This window comes from Spermophilus citellus (genome assembly GCF_964194105.1).
Source record: "Spermophilus citellus genome assembly, chromosome: 9".
NCBI lineage: Eukaryota > Metazoa > Chordata > Mammalia > Rodentia > Sciuridae > Spermophilus > Spermophilus citellus.
Genome location: NC_138191.1, coordinates 61560833 through 61588232, shown reverse-complemented (window position 1 = coordinate 61588232; position 27400 = coordinate 61560833). Strand labels below are relative to the sequence as shown.

At 38.0% G+C, this 27400-nt stretch overlaps 1 protein-coding gene across 1 annotated transcript in view; it reads left to right on the top strand.

Annotated features, from left to right (window-relative positions):
• The window catches only part of LRRC8C (leucine rich repeat containing 8 VRAC subunit C), a 96555-nt gene that overhangs the window by 47006 nt on the left and 22149 nt on the right, over positions 1–27400 (top strand). The window contains exon 3 of the mRNA XM_081305053.1: positions 15668–15809. Coding sequence (XP_081161179.1) covers positions 15672–15809 — 138 coding nt within the window. The 5' untranslated portion in view covers positions 15668–15671. The remainder of the gene's footprint in view (positions 1–15667; positions 15810–27400) is intronic.

The following is a 27400-nucleotide window of genomic DNA, read 5'->3' as shown; positions in this document are numbered from 1 at the left end:
TAATGGCTGCCACACTGCAATTCTAAAACAATGTTTGCTGCTTGCTATCAAATGTGTTAACTACTAAGCCAGAGCTTTGGGGCATTTTAAATTTCTACGCTGAATTAGAGTTGAGGCATCCTGTGGCAGATGAACCTGTATAGTTTAGGGTCTGTTCACGTGGTCTGGATGGCAGTGTCCCTTATTTAATGTTCAGACCAGGGTGAAACTGTGAAGCTCCACACATTACTCAGGTTGCCATCACTGTGACCAAAACACCTGAGCAGAAAAACTTAGAGGAGGAAATGTTTATTTTTGGCCCACAGTTTCAGTCCATGGTTGGCCAACTTCATTGCTCTGGCCCAAAATGTGGCAGAACATCATGGCAGAAGGGTGAAGTGAAGAGAGCTGCTCAACTTGTAATAGCCAGGAAGCAGAGAGAGAGAGAGAGGTGCTAGGGACAAAATATAAACCACAAAGCCATTCCCTTAGTGATCTATGTCCTCCACCCACACCTACCTGCCTACAGTTACCACCTAGTTAGTCCATTCAAATTATGAATCCATTAAATGGATTCGTCCACTGATTAGGTTACAGCTCTCTTAATTCAATCATTGCAGCTCTGAACATTCCTGCATTAACACATATACTTTGGGGAGAATATCATATCCAGGTTATAACAACATGATGTTGGTAGATTTTCACACATCCCTTAGATAAAGTCTTTTGGTGAGACTTTTGGCAATTCAATCTAAGAATGTGTGATTTGTTATCCTCCTCTCAAAGCATCTGGACCAGTTCAGTCCTGTCCTTCTGTCTCTAGAGATAGAAAATAACAAATTAATTTATTTAAAATAAACAGAAACCAAATATTTGTGATTTATAATCAATGGAGGGCAACAAAGAACATCTTAAAAGTCGGAGTCAGAAACTATCATTGTAGACCTCCACCCGGTCTGAAATGTACTCCTGGCCCTGGACTCCAATTTACCTGGCTAAGTGTTCCAGGTGGTGCTTCATATTTGTATGCAGTCACTGCTTCCCACACTTCTGGTAGCTCAGTGCTTTCTGAGCATCCTCAACTTCTACTTCCTCATGTTTGATTAAATGTGTGTCGTTTTACCTTCTTTCTACCATAGGGCAAAGTTCATAAAGACATAGGTTCTATTTTCTTACTTACTGCTTTATCCACATTAGCGAACTCCATGCCTTGGAGATAAAAGAAATTCCAATATATGTAGAAAGAATGAATAAAGCTGCAAGGACCTATGGTAGGTGTCAGGGATGTAAAGCTTTTAACGCACTGCATCTATCCTTGGGAAACTTTGTACTCCAGGAGTAGCTCTCTCCATTGATAAATCTGTATTCCCTCCAGCAACAGAAAGGTCAGGCTGAATCAGGTCCTTGAATTGTCTCCATCCCATTTCCCCAAATCTCACATCTTTGCCACTATAATCCCAAAGCTGACTCTGCTTGTGTCCAGGGACTTAGTAAAAATGAACCAGCCTATCTTTCTACCAATTTCCACTTCTCTGTTGAATATAATTTTTTTTTATTTTGCAGAAACTAATTTAAGTCCCTAAAACATTGGTCAAAATTAACATTTTAATATGGCTCATCTGAAAAGAGGAACAGAACAAATAAAAACAAACATCCCCACAGTTGTTCCATAAACCCTGTCTTTTCCCTTGGCTCTAAGCCCATTTTCCACCATCCGAAAGATCATCTATTTCATTCCTAAATTCCTCTTCAGAACTTCCAACCTCATCTTTGAAGTGTTTGACTTCTAAAAGTAGTTTTTTTTCTTGTTTTTGCCTTACGTTTTTCCTTGTTAAAACTTAGTTTTAGTTGAATTCCTGTGACCTTTCTACTTAATCTTTCATTTGTTAGTATTCAAAATTGATATTTTTAGGCTCCCAATTCAGCAAACCTTGAGCTACTTTTTCTCCTTCTAGGTACCCTCATTCTCCTGGTGAAGTTGCTGAACAAAACCTGTTCTTAAACCAACTTTAGATGTCACTATACAAGTTGATACATTGCTAGGCTCCTCTATTTTGTTTTTTAGGTCTTTCAACAATTTTTAAAAATATATTTGGCAAAGCTCTCAACATTTTTGAGATGGTTTTTCTCAGGAAGACCTCATCCAGCCCCAAACCAACTTTCTTATTATTAATAGCAACTACAAGTAAACCATTTTGTCTATAAAGATGGCACTGCTTGGCTCTTACCCCATCTTAGCTGACGGGCCTTTAAATTTTATTTTTTAAATTTATTTTTGCTGACAGAAGATTTAAATTAATAAATCCATGATCTTACACTTGTACTAATTTGAAAATTTGTTTTTACTAGTTATTCATTTATTTATTCAGTGAATAGATATTCAGCACTTAGGTGCCAAACACAGTGAGGTATCAGGAAAACAGTGGTGAACAAAAACGAAATATTCCTGCCTTCATGGAGTCTATGGCGAGGGGAAGACCAACATTAACCCAAGAGCACAGATGAATGGAACATGATGCCTGTGGTCATTGAGGTATGTCCATGGTGCTTTGAGAGTCTGAAATGCTACCTTTGGCACTAAAGCCTCAGTCTACAGTGTGCATAGGAGTTTTTGCAAAGCAGGGGGAGGACTGTAAGAACAATCCAGTTGCAGGATTAGTACAGGGCCCTGCCACTATTATTTGAATCTTTTTTCTATACTTTTCATGATCCATATAGGTCATTTAGTCTTTGCTATCATGTACTGTATATCACCTAGTTTCACTGGTTTTTTTTTTTTGGGGGGGGGGAGGGGAGTTAGTTGTCTATCTTTTTAAATTGAAGAATATATTCATCTTTAGAAACATCTATTTTAATTGAATGACTTGTACCTTCCAAGACATTTTTTTTCATACATATTTTTGACACAATCTGATTTGAAAGGCCAGCAGCCTTTGCCTATAATGTTCTAGAACCTTCATCTGAAGAAATCTTTGATGTCCTACCTCCAAGACTTTGAGTGTGTGATTCTGGGAGCACAGAATATCTTCACATTATGTTTTTGTTTAATTTCATTATGAGAAAATAAAACTTGGAAGAAGGAACTCATATAATGTCTAACTTGAAAAAGATGATCATTCAATCAGTACATTAAATTGAGAACCAAACCCAATAATTATTTTTAGGGCAAAGATTTTGCATAAATAAACAAATAATAAATAAATAAAGATTTATCACTATTGACTAGGTAGACAAAAACCCAGGACTTGGATTCTTAGTTGCATTTCATGTCAGTTTGAGAGTCTGGCAATACAAGTTCCATAGTTGCTCCCTTCAGCAGAGCTGTTTTTCCTAAAGGCTGGAGAACCTGAACTTCCTCTTTCCATCATGAATTTTACTGAGCACATTCAACAGAAAAGACAAAAATCAAGAACTGGCAAGACACTTGAACAGCCTTCTTGGGGCCCTAGAGAAGTACTCAGTAGTTAGTATTTTTTGTTGTTGTTGTTAGTATCAAACCTTCCATCGTCCCCAATACTACAAGGGAAATTTTAAATAGTAAATTTTTATAAAGATTAGTTTATTAAACTAGGCACAGTGGCACCTGCCTGTAATCCCAGCAGCTCAGGAGGCTGAGGCAGGAGGGTCACTAGTTCAAAGCCAGCCTCAGCAAAAGCAAGGCACTAAGCAACTCAGTGAGACCCTGTCTCTAAATGAAATGCAAAATAGGGCTGGGGATGTGGCTCAGTGGTCGAATGGCCCTGAGTTCAATCCCCAGTACCTGAAAAAACATATTAGTTTATTAAGAGAGGAAGATAAAAATGATCATACTGGGCTGGGGTTGTAACTTAAGTAGTAGAGCCCTTACCTAGCATGTATGAAGCACTGGGTTTGATTCTCAGCACCAAATATGATTAAATAAAATAAAGGTCTAATGATTATACTGTAAATCTGTTATACTGTCAATCTTTCAGTTTGACGTCAATCTCTTATTTCATGATAGTATTACTTCAACATACCTGGAAACTTAAAGTTTTACCCATATTTAGGAAAGAAAGAAAGAAAGAAAGAAAGAAAGAAAGAAAGAAAGAAAGGAAGGGAGGGAGGGAGGGAGGGGAAGGAAGGAAGGAAGGAAGGAAGGAAGAAGATTTTTAGAAAAAATGTTGCTTTGGCTTCCTTGTCACACTTGTGGGTAGCTGGTACTTTCCAGTCTACCATTATGTTTGTGAAAAGGTATTTGAAAAACAAGCTACACTTCTGGTCAGAACAGAAATGACAACTACAACCTTGCCCTGTAGAATCAGTAAGAATTCAACAATTTCTTGAGCAGTTTTAGTCCCCAGAGCAAGTAATGCGAAATAAAAGGTGATCCCTGCAATTTTCAGATTACTCTAAACTCTAGAAGTTAAGAAATAAGCAAGAAGCTTTAGTTGTAATGTTGTGGAGAGCAGGGGCCTTCCTGTCTCCTTCCTCCCCTTTCTCTCCCTTCATGGAAAGATGGCATCCCAGGCAGCCGGCCTGCAGCTCTGCTGTGCTTGATTTTCTGGCGGGTACTGTCAGGTGCTGGGTGAATGCTGCTGGGGGCACAAGCCTAGATTGGAGATAAACCTCAGTCTCTTTGGCCAAAGGAGAATATAAGCCTTAAAAATAAAACTTAATTTTAAGCTTTGTTTTTGGCTGTTGAGACTGATCAGATGTACTGAAACGTCACCTGTAGCACTGTCAGTGGGACTGGGGGCTGGAGGGGAAGCACACAGCCTATTCCAGGTTATCCACTCCTATTGGGCAGGGGCTTGTACACACCCTATTTCCTGCAAAGATGGATCCTGCTCTAAGGCAGATTTTAAAAACAGAATAAGAAGGCCAATGGGATGCAGAGAGCTGAGCCATTTCTGACACTGTAGAGGGATTCAGAATATAGGGATAAGAAAAGGAGTAACATTCAGTTGGTGGTCTTTTATGGTCAGTTTAAAAAAAAACGATTAGATCACAGATTAGCCTCATATCAGAAAAGGGCTTCTGAGTTTAAATGTACTTGAAGTGTGCATAATAAGCACTAAATTATTAATAGCATTATACAACTGAAGCTATTTGACAAAAATCCCAAAGAAGTTAAAGCCAACTTTTAAGACCTTGGCAAGATTTAGAGATGCAAAATTCCAAACTACCATATTATTAATAAGACTGTTGTGTATAGTTCTGTTTTCTGTCACTTGCTTCTTAATAATGTTCAAACAAAGGAGTCATAAAATATGGCCATGTACTTGGGTACAAGCAGAGACATATGAAAATATTGATCTATACATCCTCTTCAGCACCAGTGACAGAACATTGTGTATTAAAGTTTGAAATTATAAATAATTCCTGACTCATCTCGAGCATTCTCTTTGGTAGAATTTTTTTTGAATAATCATTATTTATGTGGTAATGTAATATATAGTAAATAGTCATTCTTCTTATATCAAGCTTTGTCGAAGAAGATAATAATATAAGAAGTGTATGGTCTTTACTACAAAGTACTTAATTGGGTTTGTGTACAAGTGTGTGGGATGTATGCTTATGCATGTTTCAGTTTAACAAATATGTAATGAGGGCCTCTTCCAAGATCTTGTACTATTTTCTGGAAGAATGAACAAAATGTAAACTTTGTCCTTAGTGAAATTTAAAACAAAACAACAACAACAACCCTCTTTAAGTACATCATTGGCACAGGAAACAATAATGAAAACTATTTACAAAAAAAAAAAAAAAGAGCAGTTCTAATTAATATTTTCTTAGGAATTTCATTAGCAAATATTCTTCCAGGAATGTATATGTAGGCAAGGGGAAGTTCCTTGTCTGTTTTGATCTCTTCTCTTCCCTTAGCACATGGCAATGTGCCTGACCTGTAATTCACTCTCATCACACATAAGTGAACAAAAGTGAGTCATGCTTGGTAACAGAAAAAGGCAACCTATACTAGTCTAAACATGTGGCAGATAGTTAGGTGATTCACAGTGCTATCTGTAGTGGTACCTTTAGACTACCATAAAGATAACTATAAATGCTCATGAACAATCCTCCTTTATATCAAGGCCTTGAGAAGGGTGCCCTAAATTACAAGGGAATAAAAGGATTGTTCTTCAAATGTATGAAGGGAAGAATCAAAAAGAGTTCATTGTTTTTTGTTGCTTAGTGATTTTTCTTCTTTAAGTTCTAATCACTGTCACATGTTAAAAGCGATAAGCTCCAGAGTGGGGAAAAAACATTTGGTTAGAAATCATGGCTCATCACCAGCTGTGTTCCTTGGGCAAGGCACCTAATCTTTCTTGGCTCAAATTTTTCACCCATAAAATGAGGGATGTGAACTGGATGATCTCTTTGGTCCCCTTCAGGTTCTAAAATCTTGTAACACATTCGTGATTTGCTCTTTTAATTAATAATATGTCTACAGAGCTATATAATTACATCCTCCTTTGGTGGAGTTTTCTAGAAATGTTTTGTCATGTATTCCACAACGATATAATCAGATAATCCAGAGGCATGCCCTCCCGAGGGAGAAAGATATAATTTTTATTGTAATTGGAGGAATGTGGCTCCGGCTTTTTATTTTCATCTTTGTATTGCCAGGGGAGGAAAAGCAGTTTATTTTATAATTACTGTTTTAAACATATCCTCAGGACTTCATTTTGATTTGTGGAGCCTTGGGGAACAACTGAGAAGAACCCATAAATGTAAAATCGTGGTATTTCTATGCCCTTCCTCTTTTGCCCTTCTCCACACTGGCCTCAGCTGCACTCATGTCCTGAGCCTGCCTTGAGGGACCTTCCTCCCAGGACATTACTCAGATCCGTACTTTCATTTTGCAATTATCATTTCTAAAGCTGAAGACAATTGCCTGCGTTTCTTCACTAAAATTACAAATATCCACTAATTTATTTATCAAGTTTTAACTGTCTCCCATATGCTAAGGTTTATTTCCTAGGTATTTGTGATACATTGATAAAAATTAGAAAACTGAGGGGCTGGGGTTGTGGCTCAGTGGTAGAGCACTTGCCTGGCATGTGTGAGGCACTGGGTTCAATCCTCAGCACCACATATAAATAAATAAATAAATAAATAAATAAAAATAAAGGTATTGTGTCCATCTACAACTAAATTCACAATAGCTAACTGCGGAGCCAACCTAGAATGCCCTTCAGTGGATGAATGAATAAAAAAAAAAATGTGGTATATATACACAATGGACTATTACTCAGCAATAAAAGAGAATAAAATCATGGCATTTGCAGGTAAATGGATGGCATAAAAGAGAAGATAATGCTAAGTAAAGCTAGCCAATCCCCAAAAAACAAATGCTGAATGTTTTCTCTGATATAAGGAGGCTGACTCATAGTGGGGTAGGGAGGGGGAACATGAGAGGAATAGATGAATTCAAGATAGGGAAGAGGGGAGGAAGGGGGAAAGGGAGGAGGCAGGGGATTAGCAAGTTGGTGGAATGTGATGGACATCATTATCCAAAGTACATGTATGAAGACACGAATTGTGTGTCAACCTACTTTATATACAAACTGAGATATGAAAAATTGTGGTATATATGTGTAATAAGAATTGTAATGCATTCTGCTGTCATGTATTAAAAAAATAAAATCAATTAAAAAATAAAATAAAATAAATTGGAATTGAAAAATTAAGACCTGCCTTTGTGAAACTTACATTCTTGTGGAAGAAAAGAGGCAGTAGGTTAAGAAAACATAATAAAGAGGTTTTTTTTTTTAATAGATTGAATGTGGATGTAAGAGACAGAGAGGGGTCAAGGATGATTCTAAGATAGAGTTGCCATTTACTGAGATGGGAAAGCTGCAAGTAGAACAAGCAGGGTTTTGCTGTGGGGTGGGGGAGTCATGGAGTGTAACAGGAGTAGGTATGGGACATTCCAAGTTTGATGTGTCTGGCCGATGTGAAGTGAAGACAGCAGGTAGGTTTGGATCTGAGAGTCTGAAGAGTCTGAGTGGAAATATAAATGAAAGCATGTAGACCAGATGCCATTGCCAGAGGAGCAAATGAGTCAGGAAAGTAAAGAGGACCAAAGACTAAGCACTGGGCATTCCAAAATAAAAGTCAGGGAGAAGAGGAGGAGACAACCAAGGAATGGAAGAAAGAACAGACCAGGAAGTAGGAAGAAAACAGAAAGTCTGTGATGTCCTAAGAGCCAAAGAGGAATGGCCAGATCATGTCAGATGCTGCTGATAGATCAAATAGGATGAGAAAATGAGAACCAACATTGGATATAACAACCTAGATGAAAAATATATGTGGATTTCTGCTCTGTAGCACTCATGTTTCATGTATTCAGGAATCATTCAGTTATTTTTGTTTATTCTGTTAAGAGCCACTCACTGGGTTACTGACATGATTCCTATGATCATTTGGAATGGCCCTTGTTTTCTTGAATGATATTTGACTGTGCCATCTAAAGGTGATTCTGTTTACCCACTGCCAGAAAAATGTGGAATAAACAAATGCAGCCATATCTACCCGATAGCCAAAGGAGGGCAGAGCAGCATTACCAGTCAACATGGCAACAAGGAAGTGGAATAAGTTTGATATTCTTTATGTCATGGGCTAATAAACAGAGTAGAATACGTTTTATATAATTAACTCTAGACAAGAAAGTATTAAAATTATCCTGATGGGCACATATTATTTTAGGAAGAGCCTTATAAAAGAAAGAACTATGAAACTATGTTTGCCCCTAACTTTACCAATATTTCTTATCAAAGGATTAAATTATATCTTTGAGAGTTTAGTTTAAATGGAATGTAGAACGATTAAAATGAAATTTTTTGTTATGTTTTTTAAAAAGAAATGCATATGGTTTCTGCAAAAGTTTACAGAAGCATTAATATAAAGTAAAAGTTTGAATTTTTAAAATTAGGATACCAGAATCCTTGATTTAATTTGAAATAGCATCTTCCCAAAGACATTACTAATTAGATAAGCTAAAATTTTATAATGAGTTGAAAATTAGGGTCAGAGGAAGTATAAAGGGTAATTATTTACATTTCTGAAATAGAAACTGTATAAAGAGGAATAAAATTATGCCAGTTGATCTTTAGCCCCCTAATTATTTAAACCTGGCAGTTTATTCAGGAGTGGCTCCTTTAATTTGCAGTGATAACTCTTGAAATTGTCACAAAGAACTTGGAAACAATAGTGACGATGAAAGAGAATTCAAGTGTAGTTGTCTCTGCAGAGCATGATTGTTCAGAGGTACTAAAAGTTGTGAAAGAAGAATACAAAGAAATTTTTCAGTTAAGCAAGTAAAAAGTCCATCCATTAGTTGGGGGATTTTTATTGAACTCTTCCTTTTGTATCAAAAATGTTATGGATTAATGTTATGGTGGATAACAGCTTAGAGCTTTGTGATACATTAAAACTACAAAGTCCATGTGTGTATTATATATCTATACATGTGTTTATATGTAGTAATATGTATATGTGTGTGGATATATATCTGCACATGTATATACACAACCAAAAGAGTTTAGGTACAATCAATAAAAGTTTCGTTGTAACACTAAAAAGCTGCATCGTCTTGACCAGCTCTTTCTGTAACCAGTCATGTAATCCATTATAACTAGGTTGTGCTGATATTAAGAAGCAGCAGGAACACTTAAGTTGCTTTGATTCCTTTATTTCCCATAGCATAGTGCCTGTGAGACAACTCAGCCAAGGACTCAGGGAACCTCTCCTGCTGTGGAGGCCCAGGTCCTTGCTTTTTCAAGGAAAGCCAGAGTTAAAGAAAGGAACAGTGTGGTTCCCCGCCTCTGCGGTTCTCAAAGTGTGGTCCATAGAACCATGCTAGCCCAGACCTTTTTAAGGGATCTCACAGATCAAAATATAATGCTAAAATGTTTTTTGCCTTTTTTTTAATCAATGGTGCAAAATCAATGGTGGACAAGGTACCTTTGCATGAATCAAGAGAGAGGCACCATATTATACTATAGGGGCTGTATTCTTCATGGGTACACACTTGTAATTTATTTTTTTAAGCCAGTTTCTCTTAATGTCCCTCTTGAAGCAGTAAAAATTATTACTTTAGTAACTGTCAACCCTTGACTCTAAATTACATTAGTACTCTAGGTCATGTAATGGGAAAAACACACAGAGCATTACAGCTTCCTCCCACGGGAGAGGGGCATCTCAAGGGAAAGAAAGCCCTATGTGATTGATATTTGAGTTGAAGGTTGAATTAGCTACTTTATCACACTGCTTTTACTTGAATAAAACAACTGGTTATTTTTGAGTATGTGGCATGTTATATTCACAAAATGAATGAAGTGAACGTGCAACTTAAAGGAGAGCAGCAAATATTTGTTGACAGTAATGAAATTCGTATTCTTAAATAATAATTAGAATTTTGGAGAACTTGTATCCACCACCACGAGCTTGACAGTTTCCCAGTACTTAAAAAATTCTTCTGATGATAGCAGTGGTTGATATTAATTACTATGATTTTTTAATATTGTACTGATTTTTTAATATTATACAATGAAATGTGTCAACATTTGGAAGATTACATAACTCAGTGATCCATTAGTTTCCAAATTACTAATGCATGCTATTACGGAATCATGCTTGGGTAAAAAGATTTATTCGAAGTGTAAGACAGACTAAGGGGTTTTATTATGGGATTTAAAAAGTTAATTGATATGGTTTCCATATTCCATGTTGCAAGTCAAGGTTTAGTATAGTCTCAAATATGAATATCCATAATAACTTGAAAAAGCTATTGAGATACTTCTCACATGTCTAACCACATATATTTGTGAGACTGTGTTTTACTTGTTCATTTGAACCCAAACAACGTATCACAATAGATTAAATGCAGAAACAGATCTGGGATTTCAGTTGTCTTCTATAGTAAGGTGATATTAAAGAGATTTACAAAAAGGTAAAATAATGCCATTATTCTAATTTCTGTGTTTTGGAAAATATAGTCCTTTTTAATGATAATACATATTAACCTGGATTGATTTTATTTTTTTATAATGAATTAACATATTTTTTAAATTTTTTGGTTTTAATTTCTAACATGGTAAAAATATTTGTGTTAGTCAGTCAGTCACAGTTCACTGTTGTGACCAGAATACTAGCAAGGATATCTTAAGAGGATGAAAGATTTATTTTAGCTCATGGTTTCAGAAGCATCAGTCCACAGTTATCTAATCCTAAGGCAGAAACGACATAGTGGAAGGGTATGGCAGAGGAAAGCTCCTCTGCTTATAACAGTGGGGAAGCACAGAGGGGGGGGGAGAAGGGACCAAGGGGCAGTCCCCAAGGCCATATCCCCAGTGACCTACTTCCTTCATTCATGCCCCCCCGCCTATAGTTTTCACCACCTCCCAGTAAATTAATTCAAATTATTAATCCATCAAATTATTGGATCCATTGATGTGCCAAGAGTCTTTAGGACCCAATCATTTTTCCTCTGACCATTGCTGCATTGCCTAACCATGAGCTTTATTTTTTATTTATTTTTTTTATTGGTTGTTCACAACATTACAAAGCTCTTGACATATCATATTTCATACATTAGATTGAAGTGGGTTATGAACCCCCAGTTTTACCCCAAATGCAGATTGCAGAATCACGTCGGTTACACATCCACAATTTTACATAATGCCCTATTAGTAATTGTTGTATTCTGCTACCTTTCCTATCCCCTACTATCCCCCCTCCCCTCCCCTCCCATCTTCTCTCTCTACCCCATCTACTGTAATTCATTTCTCTCCTTGTTTATTATCCCATTCCCCTCACAACCTCTTATATGTAATTTTGTATAGCAATGAGGTTCTCCCTTCATTTCCATGCAATTTCCCTTTTCTCTCCCTTTCCCTCCCATCTCATGTCTCCGTTTAATGTTAATCTTTTCTTCTTGCTCTTCCTCCCTGCTCTGTTCATAGTTGCTCTCATTATATCAAAGAAGACATTTGGTATTTGTTTTTTAGGGATTGGCTAGCTTCACTAAGCATAATCTGCTCTAGTGCCATCCATTTCCCTGCAAATTCTATGATTTTGTCATTTTTTATTGCTGCATAGTACTCCATTGTGTATAGATGCCACATTTTTTTTTATCCATTCATCTATTAAAGGGCATCTGGGTTGGTTCCACAAAGGGGCTAAAAGCATGCAATGGAGGAAGGATAGCATCTTCAACAAATGGTGTTGGGAAAACTGGAAATCCATATGCAACAAAATGAAACTGAATCCCTTTCTCTCGCCATGCACAAAAGTTAACTCAAAATGGATCAAGGAGCTTGATATCAAATCAGAGACTCTGCGTCTGATAGAAGAAAAAGTTGGCTCAGATCTACATATTGTGGGGTCGGGCTCCAAATTCCTTAATAGGACACCCATAGCACAAGAGTTAATAACAAGAATCAACAAATGGGACTTACTTAAACTAAAAAGTTTTTTCTCAGCAAGAGAAACAATAAGAGAGGTAAATAGGGAGCCTACATCCTGGGAACAAATTTTTACTCCTCACACTTCAGATAGAGCCCTAATATCCAGAGTATACAAAGAACTCAAAAAATTAAACAATAAGAAAACAAATAACCCAATCAACAAATGGGCCAAAGACCTGAACAGACACTTCTCAGAGGAGGATATACAATCAATCAACAAGTACATGAAAAAATGCTCACCATCTCTAGCAGTCAGAGAAATGCAAATCAAAACCACCCTAAGATACCATCTCACTCCAGTAAGATTGGCAGCCACTATGAAGTCAAACAACAACAAGTGCTGGCGAGGATGTGGAGAAAAGGGTACACTTGTACATTGCTGGTGGGACTGCAAATTGGTGCGGCCAATTTGGAAAGCAGTTTGGAGATTCCTAGGAAAGCTGGGAATGGAACCACCATTTGACCCAGCTATTGCCCTTCTCGGACTATTCCCTGAAGACCTTAAAAGAGCATGCTACAGGGACACTGCTACATCGATGTTCATAGCAGCACAATTCACAATAACCATGAGCTTTAGAGGGACACTCCAGATTCAGACAATCATAATATTTATGATAACTGATACTAACACTTTGGAGCTCTAATGTTTTAGAGCATGAAGTAGTCCTAAGAGCAAAAAGTTTGAGAACCACTGCTCATTTTCCTCTTGAAACTGTCCTAGCTTCAATGAATAAGCTTAATTTCCTCCAAGATATAAAGGCACTTATCATCAAAGAGACAACAACAAAATCTGTCAAGGAATAGTAGACTTTGGCACAGGTACTTTGATAATTGTCACTTTCTCTGCTGCTAAATGGGATCATCCCAAATATGAGTTAAATAAGCATTGCTCCATGAATGGCCATGTAAATGCATTCATCATTTATTCAACAGTTTTGGGGGGCATCTTGTTTTTGGACATTATAGCATTCAAAATGAAATAAGACAGTAGCTCTTGAAGCAGAACTCGGAAGTTAAGATGAATTAGTACCTATCTGATTATCACTGAAACAACTGACTGGAACATATTTGGGTCAGTGAGATTGTTGTGATTTATTGATAAAAGAGACCATAAGGTGTCAGGAAAGTCAAAGTGTGAGCTAGTCTGAAATTTTAATGGCACCATGACTTTATGAAGTAATTTAGGAGGTGTGGTTTGCCTGCAGTGTCTGTTTTAAGAACGCACACACACACACACACACACACACACACACACACACACACACTGTATCAGTTCTATTCTCAAAAAGTTTGCAGCCCATGAAGAAATCTTTCAAGTGCTGCAGAGATGTCCAGTAGATAGGTCATAGTAGAAAGCATCACGAGGCAGCTGAAATTTTTAACATTGTAAAAGTACAGATGCAAAAGGAAAGCAAATTATTGTTTAAGAAAAGTCATAAGGCAGAGGACAGAATGAATAACAATATTTTCTAAAGCTATAAACACCAATAAATTCAAAGGAAAAGCTTGGCTTTTATCCAGGGTGTTTATTGTATAGTCCTTAATTCAGTGTTAGGGAGGGAAAATCCATGAACCAAACAAGATTTAGGAGACAGAGTAGCAAATGTGACCTTTCCTCTGCCTTATTAGTTAGGACTAAGCAGGAAGGACGGGTGTCGAGAGCTAGATTATTAGATCTAAAGAAGCTTGAAGAGAGAGTTTTTCATTTTGGCCTTCATTGGCCTCCCTTATTCCTTGCCATAAAATAAGGAAAGAATACTTCTTCCCACAGTAGCAAGATGATTAACCCCAAGTCTTGGATCACAGTAAAGGCAATGATGATGAGAGTGACAAAGGAGAATGCAGATCAAGAAAGGGATATGCCTCTTTCCCTTTGTGCAGAACCTCATGTGTACCCCATTCACTTAGCTTCTGTCATTTAGACACAAATAGGAATTTTATGTTAGTCAGCTTCCTGTCAGTGTAACAAATACCTGAGACAAATCAACTTTAAAACAGGAAAGGTTTATTCTCAAAGATTTATTCACACTTTTGGAGGTTTCAGTGCATGGTTGGTTGACCTGTTGCTTTGGAGCCTATGGCAAGATAGTACATGATGGTGGGAAGCATGGTGGAGCAAGCTGTTCTTCCCATGGAAGGCAGGAAGCAAAGAGAAGAGGGGAAAGGGCTGGCATCCCAACATCTTCTTTAAGGGCATGTCCCCTGTGGCATAAAACCTTCCACTAGACCCCAACCTTAATGGTTCCACCAACTCCCAAGAGCACCACAGGCTAGTGACTAAGCCTTGAATATATGAAATTTGGGGGGGGGGACATGTACCCAAACTATAGTAAGTTTCCAGGGCAAACTGATTTCTCAGAGGAAAAAAAATCAGCATAAGTGAGAGGGTATCAATGGCATATGAAAAGCGTAAGAAATAGAGAACAGAAGTCAAGACAAAAGAAAAGCACAAGCAGGCATGATGGCATCTGCCAGTAATCCCAGTAGTTTGGGAGGCTGAGGATCACAAGTTCAAAGCCAGCCTCAGCAGTTTAGCAAGGCCTTAAGCAATTTAGTGGGACTCTGTCTCAAAATAAAAAATAAAAAGGTCTGAGGATGTGGCTTAGTGGTAAAGTGTCCCTGGGTTCAATCCCTAGTACTTAAAAAAAAAATCACAGAGAAAATGGGGGCAGGAAGTGAAATTGTGGTACTTTCCAATCCACCAATACCACCAATAAGATCTCTCTTAAAAGACAATAACCACATGGCAAAATGGTTTTTTTCCTTGTAGAGGAAATAAAATGTGTTACAAGTAGGGCTCAGTAAAGAAATAACACAAATGAATGCCGAAATGATACTTTAAAAATAGTTTAAAGTAGTAACCCAAGAAGGCAAGATAAAGAGCTAAATTAAAGCATTTTATAGGGTGGGCTCTGTTCTTGCTGACATCTTTGTGTTCTGTTTGAGGCAAGCAGAGGTCCAAGAAATAACTGGGATTTGGCCATGGTCCCTCTGCCCACTGAAGCACGAGTGAGCCTGACTACTAGACAGTGGTTCAGGAAAGGTCCTTGCCTTGTCCATGGGAGTCTCCTCATTTCCTCAATTGGTGGTTTTACTTAGTGGCTCATTGAGACCCTGGTTCCCAGACAGCTCCTGGGCTCCTGCAGACCTGGGCTTCTGATGGGCTGAAGCGGCATTTCAAAGGCTGGTAAAAGGGTCACTAGTATTATGTTGTGCTTGAAGATAAGTTAATTCACCAGCAGTCTCTCCTTTCTCAGAAACATGATTCCAGTGACAGAATTCCGGCAGTTCTCTGAGCAGCAGCCTGCCTTCCGGGTGCTGAAGCCATGGTGGGACGTGTTTACCGACTACCTGTCCGTGGCCATGCTGATGATCGGTGTATTTGGATGTACTTTACAGGTAGGTGCAAGAACCATGGCGAAATGGGGCCAGGGTAAAAAAATGTCAAATCATTGAAGCTTCTTAAATGTCAAGTCATCGAAGCTCCTTAAAAAGAGCTGGCTGTGTCATTTTTAACCATGTAAATATTAGTTGCTCTTCTCTGTTTGTACATGGCATTTGTAATCATGGCAGGGAGCCTGAGACACGTATTTACTAAACTTTTTCTAATAAGGTAAATATGGTACTTGTGAGATTTTGATGATCCCAACTGCAGTTGACTATTGTCAAGTCAATGTCACCAACATCAAAGAGGGAGCCTACCTTTCAAAATTGACTTTGCTATAGAATATATATTTCCATAGTGACATTTACATTGCCAAAACAGAACTTTTTAGGGTTTTTTGCTTATAAAAGCTTGTAAGATTTTCTGAAAGAACTACTCTTTTGATGAGATATCATTATTTTGTCCAATGTTCAGTTCTGAATTAAACTGTAACACAATCAAAATGTATTCTACATAGATGCTACTATTCATATATTGAATCTAGATATATTTTGCACCATACTTTGAGCAGATGGATACCTGTGAGTAGTTCGTTTCTGGGGGAGAACTAAATACATTAGCAATCAGGAGACAGACGTTGTATTGCACTATGATACAGATGTCTCCATAGCAGGAAGGGAGTACAGAGGGCTTAGCTTATAGGAAAAGAGAAAAGGTAATAGTTGCATTAAAACTTGGAAAACCAGGCTGGGCATGGTGGCACAGACCTATAATCCCAGCGGCTTGGGAGTCTGAGGCAGGAGGATCATGAGTTCAAAGCCAAGCCTCAGCAATAAGCAAAGCACTAAGTGAGCCCTGTCTATAAATAAAATAGAAAATAGGGATGGGGATGTGGCTCAGTGGTCGAGTGCCCCTGAGTTCAATCCCCGGTTCCAAAAAAAAAGAAAACTTGGAAAACCAGGTAGAACTAGTCAGGCGGTGGGAGCTGGGCATAGGAGAAGGTGCCAGAAAGAGCAGAGAAATCTCTAAGTCATGAATGTGACAAAGAACACAACATCTTTGGGAAATTCAGTAGGACTGGCACAGATTGGGTGTCATTTGTATGGGAGTCGGCACCATGCCTTTGAATGGGATCACCCAGGAGAAGGTGGTGAGCGAGACTGTCAGGAACAACACTGAAGAGTACATGGCAGAGGAAGGGAGGCTTCTGAGGGAGACTGAGAAGCAGTGGTAAGGACAGATGGAAACCAGGCAGGAGGAGTGGCAGAAGCCAAAGAAAGGTGTGATCTGCGACAACAGGCAGTTCTCAGCCCACTCAGACTAAGGAAAGAAAAGCAACACCTGGGCCCTTAGAAATCTTGGTTTTGGTGGTTGGAAAGATAGGTGGAAGTTACAGGCCATGGGCAGCTGGGCTGGAAGAGGAGCTGGAAGATCAGCTCAAGAGGAGGTAGGCAGTGAGAGAAATAGCTAGAAGTAGTGCAGCGTGGAAATAAAGATCTTGTTAAAGTTGATTTTATTAATAGTTGTCATACAGTGCTCCTGTGTGTCAGGCACTCTTCTGGACACTTTACATACATTTTAACTCATTTCTTCCTCATGGAAATTCTAGAATATAGATGCTGTTATTATATCCCCATTTATGAATGGGATACCTGCAGCACAGAGGTTAGGGAAACCTCCTAAGGTGAGTGGCAAAGCCCTTATTCACATCATGCAGTTTGGATCTAAAGTCCTTTTTCTTAACCCTGACAACACACTGCCTTTTATTTGGTCACCAAAACCATTTTGCCCGCTTCCCACCTGCCCAAGAAAGGATGAGAAGCTAGAGGCTAAAAAAGAGAAAGAGCAGAAATTAATTTTAACAAAATATTAAGAATGTCATAATTTTAACAAAATATTGTTTAAAAAACCTACTGTGTGCCTGACATAGTTCTGGCATTATCACTGAAGGATTAAAAAATAAAAGGTAAAAATCTCCCTTATAGAACTTAAATTCTGTGGGAAAATTAACATGTAAATTAAGCAAGATTGGTTAGTAAATTAAATATGTCGTTCCCTGGAGATCCCCCAATGGGTGCCAGAAAGTGGGGATACTACCAAAACCTGTGTTTTTCTCTATTCATTTGTATTGTAAATCTTAGCAACGTCTGCATATTATTTCTTTTTCTTTTCTTATTAAATCAAGAATTTTCACCTTTTCACTTAAAGAAAGCACTTTACAACTCCTCATTGGCAGGACTACTTTGCCAGCATCACTACTCCTGTGCTTTATGGTCATTATTAAAACCAGGGGGCTGGGGCTGGGGCTCAGTGGTAGAATGCTTGCCTTCCACATGTGAGGCACTAAGTTCGATCCTCAGCACCACATAAAAATAAATAAAGATACTGTGTCTATCTACAACTAAATAATAATAATAATAATAATAATAATAATAATAATAATAATAATAATAATAAATATTTTTAAAAAGAGAATCATTAAAAAAAACAGAGTACCTTGAACACAAGCACTAAGACACAGCAGTCAATCTGATAACCAAGTCAGTTACTAAGAGACTAACATCATACTGCTCAGAAGTACATGTACTTTATAAGTTAGGAAGTGCTTGGTTCTGAAATTTTCCGTTTAATTTTTTCAGACCACAAGAACCCAAAACCTCAAAGAATTCACAAAGAGGACTACTATAATATGTTAGAAGGTGAACAGAGCAATGGGAAAAATAAGAAAAGCATTCATGGTAGAATGTCCCAGAAGGAGAATTAGGAGTTGTGAATTTTGGCTGAGAAAGAAAAGGAGGTGCAGGAGCAGGCCATGTAGATGTCCTGGAGGGAGCCTTCCAAGCAGAGAGAACAGCAAGAACAAGGGGCACATAACAAAGGGTTAATAGGACCCTTCACCTTCTGCAGAATTTGACTTTCTTAACTTTCTCAGCTTTCTCACTGTTTCCCAGAGACCTGATAAAGGTGGAAAGTTAACTGTGTTAGTGGGCCATATTGCTCCTGGCATAAATGACCACTGATTGGTCAGCTATATCTGGGCTGGGAAAGAGATAAAAGCCTGGTAGGAAGCCATTTCATTGGATTTCTGTGATTGTAGTAATGCTTGTAACTGTATGGCTCGGTACATCAAAGATTTATGGGTCAAGCTGCAAGAGATGTTTGCTTCTTTAGGGCTCAAAGTTTTTAAGTCAGGGTAGGTCCTGGATCTGCCTAGGATGGGTCTTTTCCTTATACCTGAGATATGGGGGGAGGAGATACTGGGAGGGACACTAACTCTAGGCAGCAGTGTGGACCACAGCAATCTGTGAAGATTTTCCCAAAGAAGGAAGCTCGGTCCTGCCTTGCTGACAAGCTGTGCCTCCAATCCTGTATCTTCTAAGTGATTCTGGTGTCACATAAGGTTTATAATGATCTTATCAGTCTGAACATTGAGGGTGACTCTAGAAAGACCCCCGATAACATTCTGAGCCTGAAGTAGAGCTCTCCCTGGCATGGTTGAAGGACAAGCTGGCAGGCCAGGGTGCTAGAGCAGTGAGTGAGGCCCAGGAGGCAGTGGGTGCCAGATCATGCAGGACCTTGTCAGCCACTGAAAGGCAACTTTGCTAGGAGATGAGATGCATTTGGAGAATTTTAAGCAAAAGGTCATAATCTTATGTTTTAACAAGACCATCTCTACAGCCATCGAGAATACACTATAGGAGGACAGGGATGGAAGCCAAGTGATTTTTTTTGGAAGGCTGGTGCAATAATCCAGGAGAGAAATGAATCAAAGGGTGTGGACCAAAGTGGAAATAGCAGTTCTGAATATAAGTTAAAAGAAATTCCACTGAGATTGGCTGAAAGATCTAATGAGAAATATGAGAGAAAAGGAGACATCAAAGATGACTAAGGTTTTTAGACTTGAGCAAATGGAAAAAGCTTGGTTTTGAGTGTGTTACATTGGGAATATATGCTTACCATCAAAGTCTGGATATTAAGTAAGCAGTTGGATATGAGACCCTAGGGTTCAAGATTAATGATGAATGTTTATCTTCAGGAAGAAGGGGAGGTGGATCCAGGATCCAGATGGAAGGATCCCCCTCAATTTGGGTGGAAAGGGTATTTATCACCAGAATAGGACTAATGGCAATAAATACACTTTTATTTGGAATGGGGATAGAAATGATGGGAGTTATATCTTATAGTTTCTGGTTTCTTTGTGATGTACAAAAAAAGTCTGCTTTTATACATCTGCTAAAAGTTGTGAGGGTGGGAAGAATCAGGAAAAGCAGCAAGGAAAGTAGTGAAGTGTAGGGGCTTTCAAAGAGAAGTGTGAAGATTTGGAATGGCCAGTTTGGAAACTAGAAGTAACACAGATCAACAGGACTATAAATCTGTCTTACTTTATTACTATGTCAGAGCTTCTGGAGCTGCAGCAGGATCTGCCTAACAAGCCCAGGAGATCATATCTCATGTTTACATATTCCAGGGCAGGATGAAATGCAGAAAAGAAAAAGGAAACAACATGTCATTAAAGACTAGTAGTTTATTTGAAATCAAATGATTGAAAAAGAGAGTACCTACAAAACCATCTGCAGTGGACATCATTAGAAGATGGGTCCACTGTGAGTTCAGGAGGGTGTCAAGCACAACTTAAGCCTCCTTAAGTCAGAATCATCTTCCTGTAGCACAGCTGCATCCTGCCTATAATGTTCAGAAGACACGGAAGCATCCATGGACCGTCTCAGCCCCACTCCTGTTATCTCCCTCATTTAGACAGGTTCTCAAGCCTGGGCTCTTCACACAAGCCTGCTTCATCTTTACAAGCTTTAAAAGGAAATCTGATGCCAATTGACTGGATACAGGAAGTATAGTCTGAGATGCCAAGGTTCTGAGAAAAAATGAGAATACTGGGCCAGAATATAAAGGCTGCAGAGCTCAGAATTCATATGGGGTGAGCCACTAAATTCAGCTAGCATCCCAAAGCACAAACAATGTGTCAGTCAGGCACTGAATTGGGTGTAAGACATTGAATGAGAAATATAGCACAGCCAAGCCTGCAGGTTTTGCATGGTCTAAAGAGCACAGAAATATATAAGCAATGCCTCCTAATGGGTGAGCCTTGATGGTACCTCCAAAGATTAAATAGGATGTTTTGTCATCTCAGCCCCTGGAAGTTAGGAACTTGAGGAGATAACTCAGTGATGTCTCAAAGAATGGCTATCCAAAACCATATTTTTAAAAGAGGAATGGAAGAAAAAGCAGCATAAACAGACAATTTACTATGATCATTTCACAAAGACCTCATTGATTGATACAGTGGTCGAGGGCCCAAGTGGCATTCTAGGGGTCAGAGTCAGGAATACTAAAGACCCTGCCATGGGTGGGGTGTTCCATATAACAGAAATCATCCTGTAGAGAATGCCAATAGCACTTCCACTGAGTAATGCATAAGGAGACCTGTGCTGGAATCTGTATGCACTTTCTTTAGCTCCCAGAATGAATATTTTTCTCATTTTTCAAACAAGAATTCTGAAGTGTAGAAGTTACATAACTTGCTTCAAAGGATGCAGCCAGGAATCAAATCTCAGGTTGATTCTCTAGCCTGTGCTTCTTTCATCCCTGTGTACACTGGGGTAGAATATTATGGAACCATTATGATTAGATAGATTGCATAGCCAAAGTTTTGTTTGTAAGACAGGATTTTCAGTATTTAAAACAAGTACAAAATGACTAAAAGGAATAGGAAGTTATAAAAAAAATCAATTTGCTAAATGATGGATTGGATTTTTTAAAGGTTATTTACTATATACCTGCTATTTAAAAAATAAAGAATATCTTTTACAGTAAGCATTAAAGAAATAAGCAAAAACATGGTATAAATTATTAAAGAAAACAAAACTGGCCAGGATTAATTTGCAAATGAAAGTACAGTTCTTTGGTAGAGGAATTTAAGCTCTTATTTCAACTCCTCTATGATAATCCCCTGAAATTGGCTAAATGATTGATAACTGTAAAAACAAAGGGTTCTCTGTGAAGCTCAAGTTCCTTTTCCAATTCCAGGGTGATATTTAAATGTTAAATAAATTTTTATGCCTTGATTTTCCCTTTGCAAAAGGAACATGTGATTATTCTTTTTGATCTTATTTCCAAAGCAAGTTTAATTCCTAGGCTTGAAACATGACAAAGCCAAATCTAAGGTGGGAGATCACTCATTGCTAATAAAATGGTAATCCAATAGCTTTTTGGGTAGTTTGAAAACTGCTTCTTTTATGGCAAGTAATAGTTGATTATCTGTTTACTCCTAAAAGGTAATGTTCATATAGTTTTAGTAGGATGCAGCTTGGAAAACACTGGGGGAAGGAGGTGGTTATTATCTGTTAAAGTAGTGTTGATTATTTCTTGCCTTGATATAAAAGGATTTGAATCAGCAATCTTGTCTTACTCATCTGACAAATATTTATTCATTTCTAAGCAAGCAACCTTTTTCAAGGCTGCTATGGAATAAGTGCATGTATAAAGAACATTCCTTAAATTACATGAGTCCACATAAGAAACAAATATAAACTCACTGTAAAACAGGAGGATGTAGGAGTGTAGGAATCCTATTCCTGTATAGGCATACAGCCTCAGGGACCTTCAGTGTAAACAGCCAACTTTGTGCTATAAACAACACAATTCAAAAACTCAACACACTCAATAAATAGACCAGATTCTCAAAGGTCATTGTGTTACTTCCTGGAAAAATAAGATTGCTTTAGATTTCTGATCAGTAACTCCAGGTTATCTTATTATGACCAAATCCACACCAGCCCACAGAGAGCTCATAACCAAATACAGAGTTAACAGTTAGAAACCAGAAACAGGAATTGGAAGATGCAAGCCCCCGGAAGCCCTAGGGGACCTGCCTTGTGATTGTTGCACAGAAAGGACATTTCCTGCTTTCTGAATTTGGAGGAGTGGGGGTGGAGGGGAGGGAGGGAGACCCACAAAGGAATGCTCTCAGTGAATTTAGCCCATCTACAAAGAGTCCAGAGGATGTAACCAATTTTCAGGAACAAACTGATCAGCTGGGCAACACTATCAAAGAGTTTGGAACATCTGAGCTTGTGGGTCACACTTTGACTTCTGGTGCACAGTGAGGTTCATTTCTACTTCTCTGATTTAGAGCTATCAATGTCAGCCCCATGGCAAGTGGCCTTCACAAAGGTTCAGTCAATTCATTGAAAATACAGGAAGGAAAAATTACAGGATTCAAGTGATTGCACAAGAGTTCATTTTGATAATGTGCCTTGAATTCTTTCTTCTACTCCCCTCTTGCAATCCTGTGTCCCATGCTCTCTGAGATTTTCTAGAAGATTTTTTGGTTTTTTGGTCAAATTGAATTTATAGGTGAAGACCCAGAAATTCTTAGATTCTTACTTAATTTAAGGTAAAATTTAGACTACTGATGAAGTAGCAGATGACACTAAGGAATAGGGTTAAAATGAAGACCTCGCCTAAAATGTGCTTTAGAAAGTTTCTATGCACCCGCTACACATCACCATTCTGTATGGGTCTTTGGGGAATATGAAACAAAATCATTTGGATGGTGACAAGTTTGAAGAGCAGCCTTTCTCATATCTGTAGAGACAATGGAGAATGCTGAGGTGAAAAAAACAATGTTTCTAAACCCACATTATAGCAAGGCATGGTGGCGCACACCTGTATTCCCAGAGATTTGGGAGGCTGAAGGAGGAGGATTTTGAGTTCAAAGCCAGCCTCAGCAATTTAGCAGCACCCTGCTCAAAATAAAAAATAAAATAAAGTAAAAATGGCTGGGGATGTGGCTCATTAGTTAAATGCTCCTGGATTCAATATCTGATACAAAAACAAACAAACAAACCTCTGTTATATCTAGTAACCAAAAAATGCCTTAGTTAGAACCTCCTTGTTAGTGGTTTACTCAAACTGATTTTGATCTTCGCTAGAACTTGACTTCTTGTCATATCTCACCTTGACAATTTAATGTGTAGTGAATTGCTGGTCTCAAGAGTGATTCATCCAATTTGACACATGAATCTAAATGCTTTATCTCACCATTATGGATTGATAGAATCTTGTTGCCTATTGATTGTTTAATAATTACCTTGATCCTCAAATAACAAAAACAATGACAAAGGACCAGTATTCTGTCTATGGAAGCAGTTGTGATTTATTATATATTTAGGTTCTTTTGTCATTCCTGTGTGTGAACACATCAAAACCTCTATTTGAAGGTCTAAATTAAATAAGTTTAGTACAATACACGGAAAGAAGTGACCTTGTATCTAATCAGGACCCATGACTTGGAGCTCTCCCATCCTCTAATCCTGTCAAAGAGCTGCACTGTGCCACATCCACTTCTTTGTTCCTCTGGATGTTCCCTCTTCCCCTTCAGCTGAGAACATTGCTGACCCTTGGATCATCCCAACCAGCAGGGGCCCTGGGATAAGGATTGGGCTAACACAAGGATCACATTCTAATTATAGGCTAGGTTATATTTGGAGCCTTTTGTTTAATATAAACAATGAATGCTGCTCCTTCTTCTGCTATATTACTGTTTTCCTTTGAAAGAAATCATGCATTTTAGTGTTCATTATATAATTACAATTATCTTGGAATATCTAGACTTTATATAGTAAAAAAATTCACTAACACTGTTTTATATACACATTTTAAAATATGAAATAAAATTCTCCCAACTTTTCAAGTTATATACCAACTAAAAGGTCTAACAAATGTAATAAGACACTATTGACAATAACAAGAATACTAGGTATCTAGAAATTTAGCTAACTGAGAATAGTTAATACCTTCTTAGTAAACTTTTAAATGCTAATCAATGACATACAAGACAGTATGAATAAACAAAAAGACATTCCATATTTTAAATAGCACAGAATTCATTTTATAAAGGTGCCCATCCCCAACAATTCATTTTATAAATCCAAAGTAATATTAGTATAATTCTAGTTAGATTTTTTTAAAAACCTTATAAATTTATCCCAAAATTTATGTGACAAATGCTCACATATGGTGGTAGAAGTGATTATAGAATGACTTAAGGAGTAAAAAGAGAGAGCAAGAGGACAAGAAGGAAAGAGGAAGGGGGAAGATAGTGTTCATATAAACTAATGCTGATAATATATAGCGCATCCAGGATGATGGATAATTCAACCCTCTGCCCCAAGGTTCCCCTCTCTCAACCCTACACACACACACACACACACACACACACACTCAAAATCATCCTCACTATATGAATTTTCATTTCTTTTATAGAATATGGATCAGATGCTCTCTCCAAATTTTATTATACTTTTTTCCAATTGTAAAAGTATAAGTCTCTTAGCAAATACTTCCATTGTGCTTCAGAAGTAGAGAATTAACTAAATTTTACAAGTGAGAAAGTCATTTTAAATTTTACAAGTGAGAAAGTCATTAAGTCTAAGATTTGTCAATCATTTCTTTAAAGAACAAAAATCTTGCTGGAAGAATTATCATTAATTTATAATAATATAAACTCCATGAGGCAAAGCCTCACATATCAGGGTCCTTTTCTGTATCCCCAAAAGGGAAGTCAGCAACCGTCAGGTAAGAGCTCAGAAGAATGGACTTTGGTATAAAGGGAGGAGTGGATGATGAGGGGTAAATGGCATATTCTGAATATATACTAACATACAGCAAGCACCTGATGTCCTTGGAAGGAGGCTGAGAGCTTCGAAGTACACATCTACTACACCTTAGGACCTGAGATAACATGAATTACTATTATCATTACTTTGTTGACACTTAACTACCAACAGTGTAGGGCAGAAAATGTTATGACAATGTCACCCTGCTTCTAAAAGATGGCAAAGATTTATTGATCTTTTATTATCACGTTCTGGAAATATATCATGAAACCTTCGTTCATTTCTGAGTATTTGGAACCATAATTGAAGAGGTTTTAATTGGTAAAGGTAAAGGACCCAAAAACCTTGAATGAGGCCTGGCTGATGGTGTGTTTATCTCAACTTTAGAAGATTGAAGGGAATGTGAAAAGAGAAGATACTTGAAGTGTTGCCATATAAAGGGCTGGATCGTCTTCCATGTGTCCTAGAAGACCAAATAGAGCCAATCATGGAAGCTCTGGGAAGGATGGTTTTGGCTCTGTACAAATGCAAACTTTCAAAAAAGTGAAGTCTTTTCTGGAAATGCCAGGTTAGGTTACCTTTCCAGAAATAGAACAGCCTGAGGAGGGGTGTGGGAAGGGACAGTGGGGTTGAACAGTGACAAAAATAACAAAATCCCTGCCTCCTAAAAAAAATTTTTTTTAAATATAGATGTCAGATATAAGTACTTGGAAAAAACTAATGCACTGTGAGGAGAGAGTGAAGGGGATCCCGCTTTAAATAGAGTGACCCAGGAAGTCCTGAGACATCTGGACAGAACAAAAGGACCAGAGGGAGGGTGGCATGTGGCTATCAGTAGAAGAAGCATCCCAGGCAGAGAGTGTAGCCTGTGTGGTGGTACAGAGAGGTGAGGGACAGCAGGTGTTTTTCTAATGTGGATCTGTTCTGTAGGACCTGAGACAAACCCTCACCCACACCTGTTAACTTAGTGTCCTAGGGCACTTGTGTTCCCATAAATGACAGCTGTCTTGAATTTGAGCTTCTAGCTTTAAGTCTTACATCTCAGACTTAGGACAAATAATTGAATCCTGCAGGATCTTGATACCTGGAATCACATGAATTGCCACTATCTATCATTACTTTGTTGAGACTTGACTAGCCATAGCAAAGGGCAAAAAATGTTTAGAGCATGTCTTGATGCTTCTATGAGATGGCCAGTTGCTTACAGGCTAGATTCATGTCTGATCCTTCTTTGTGCCCACCTGGGTACCTTTCACCTAACACACACTCAAGGAATATTTGTTGAGTGAGTACATAAATATGCTTCAGCAATGCTGAGTCTTCATTGGCTATCTTAATAATAAAAATGGGAATGCAAAACTGCAGTTTAACCTGCATCATGAGATAATGAAGAAAACTTGGTATGAAGGTAATTATTTGAAAAAATCAGCTTTCCCCTGAAAAGTATAAAAAACAGCTACTAAAAAAATAACCTTTCTTGGGTACTATGAGAAATTTACCACAGCACCCCTGCAGAACTGGGCAGGAATGCTGAGGGCTCTCATCCTTAAAATAATGAGCATACAGCTAATGTCAAGGAAAGAGACAGACATGATATTTGAATAACAAATTTGAGGGCTGGGGATGTGGCTCAAGCGGTAGTGCGCTCGCCTGGCATGCGTGCGGCCCGGGTTCAATCCTCAGCACCACATACCAACAAAAATGTTGTGTCCGCCGAGAACTAAAAAATAAATATTAAAAATTCTCTCTCCTCTCACTCTCTCTTTAAAAAAAAAAAAAGAATAACAAATTTGAGGAAAAAAAATTCATGATATAATTCCAGAACATGATAATAAAAGGTCAGTAAATCTTTGCCACCTTATAGAAGCAGGGAGACATTGTCATAACATTTTCTGCCCTACACTTTTGGAAGTTAAGTGTCAGCAAATAATGATAATAGTGACATTTATTTGTTCATTGTATAAATTTAT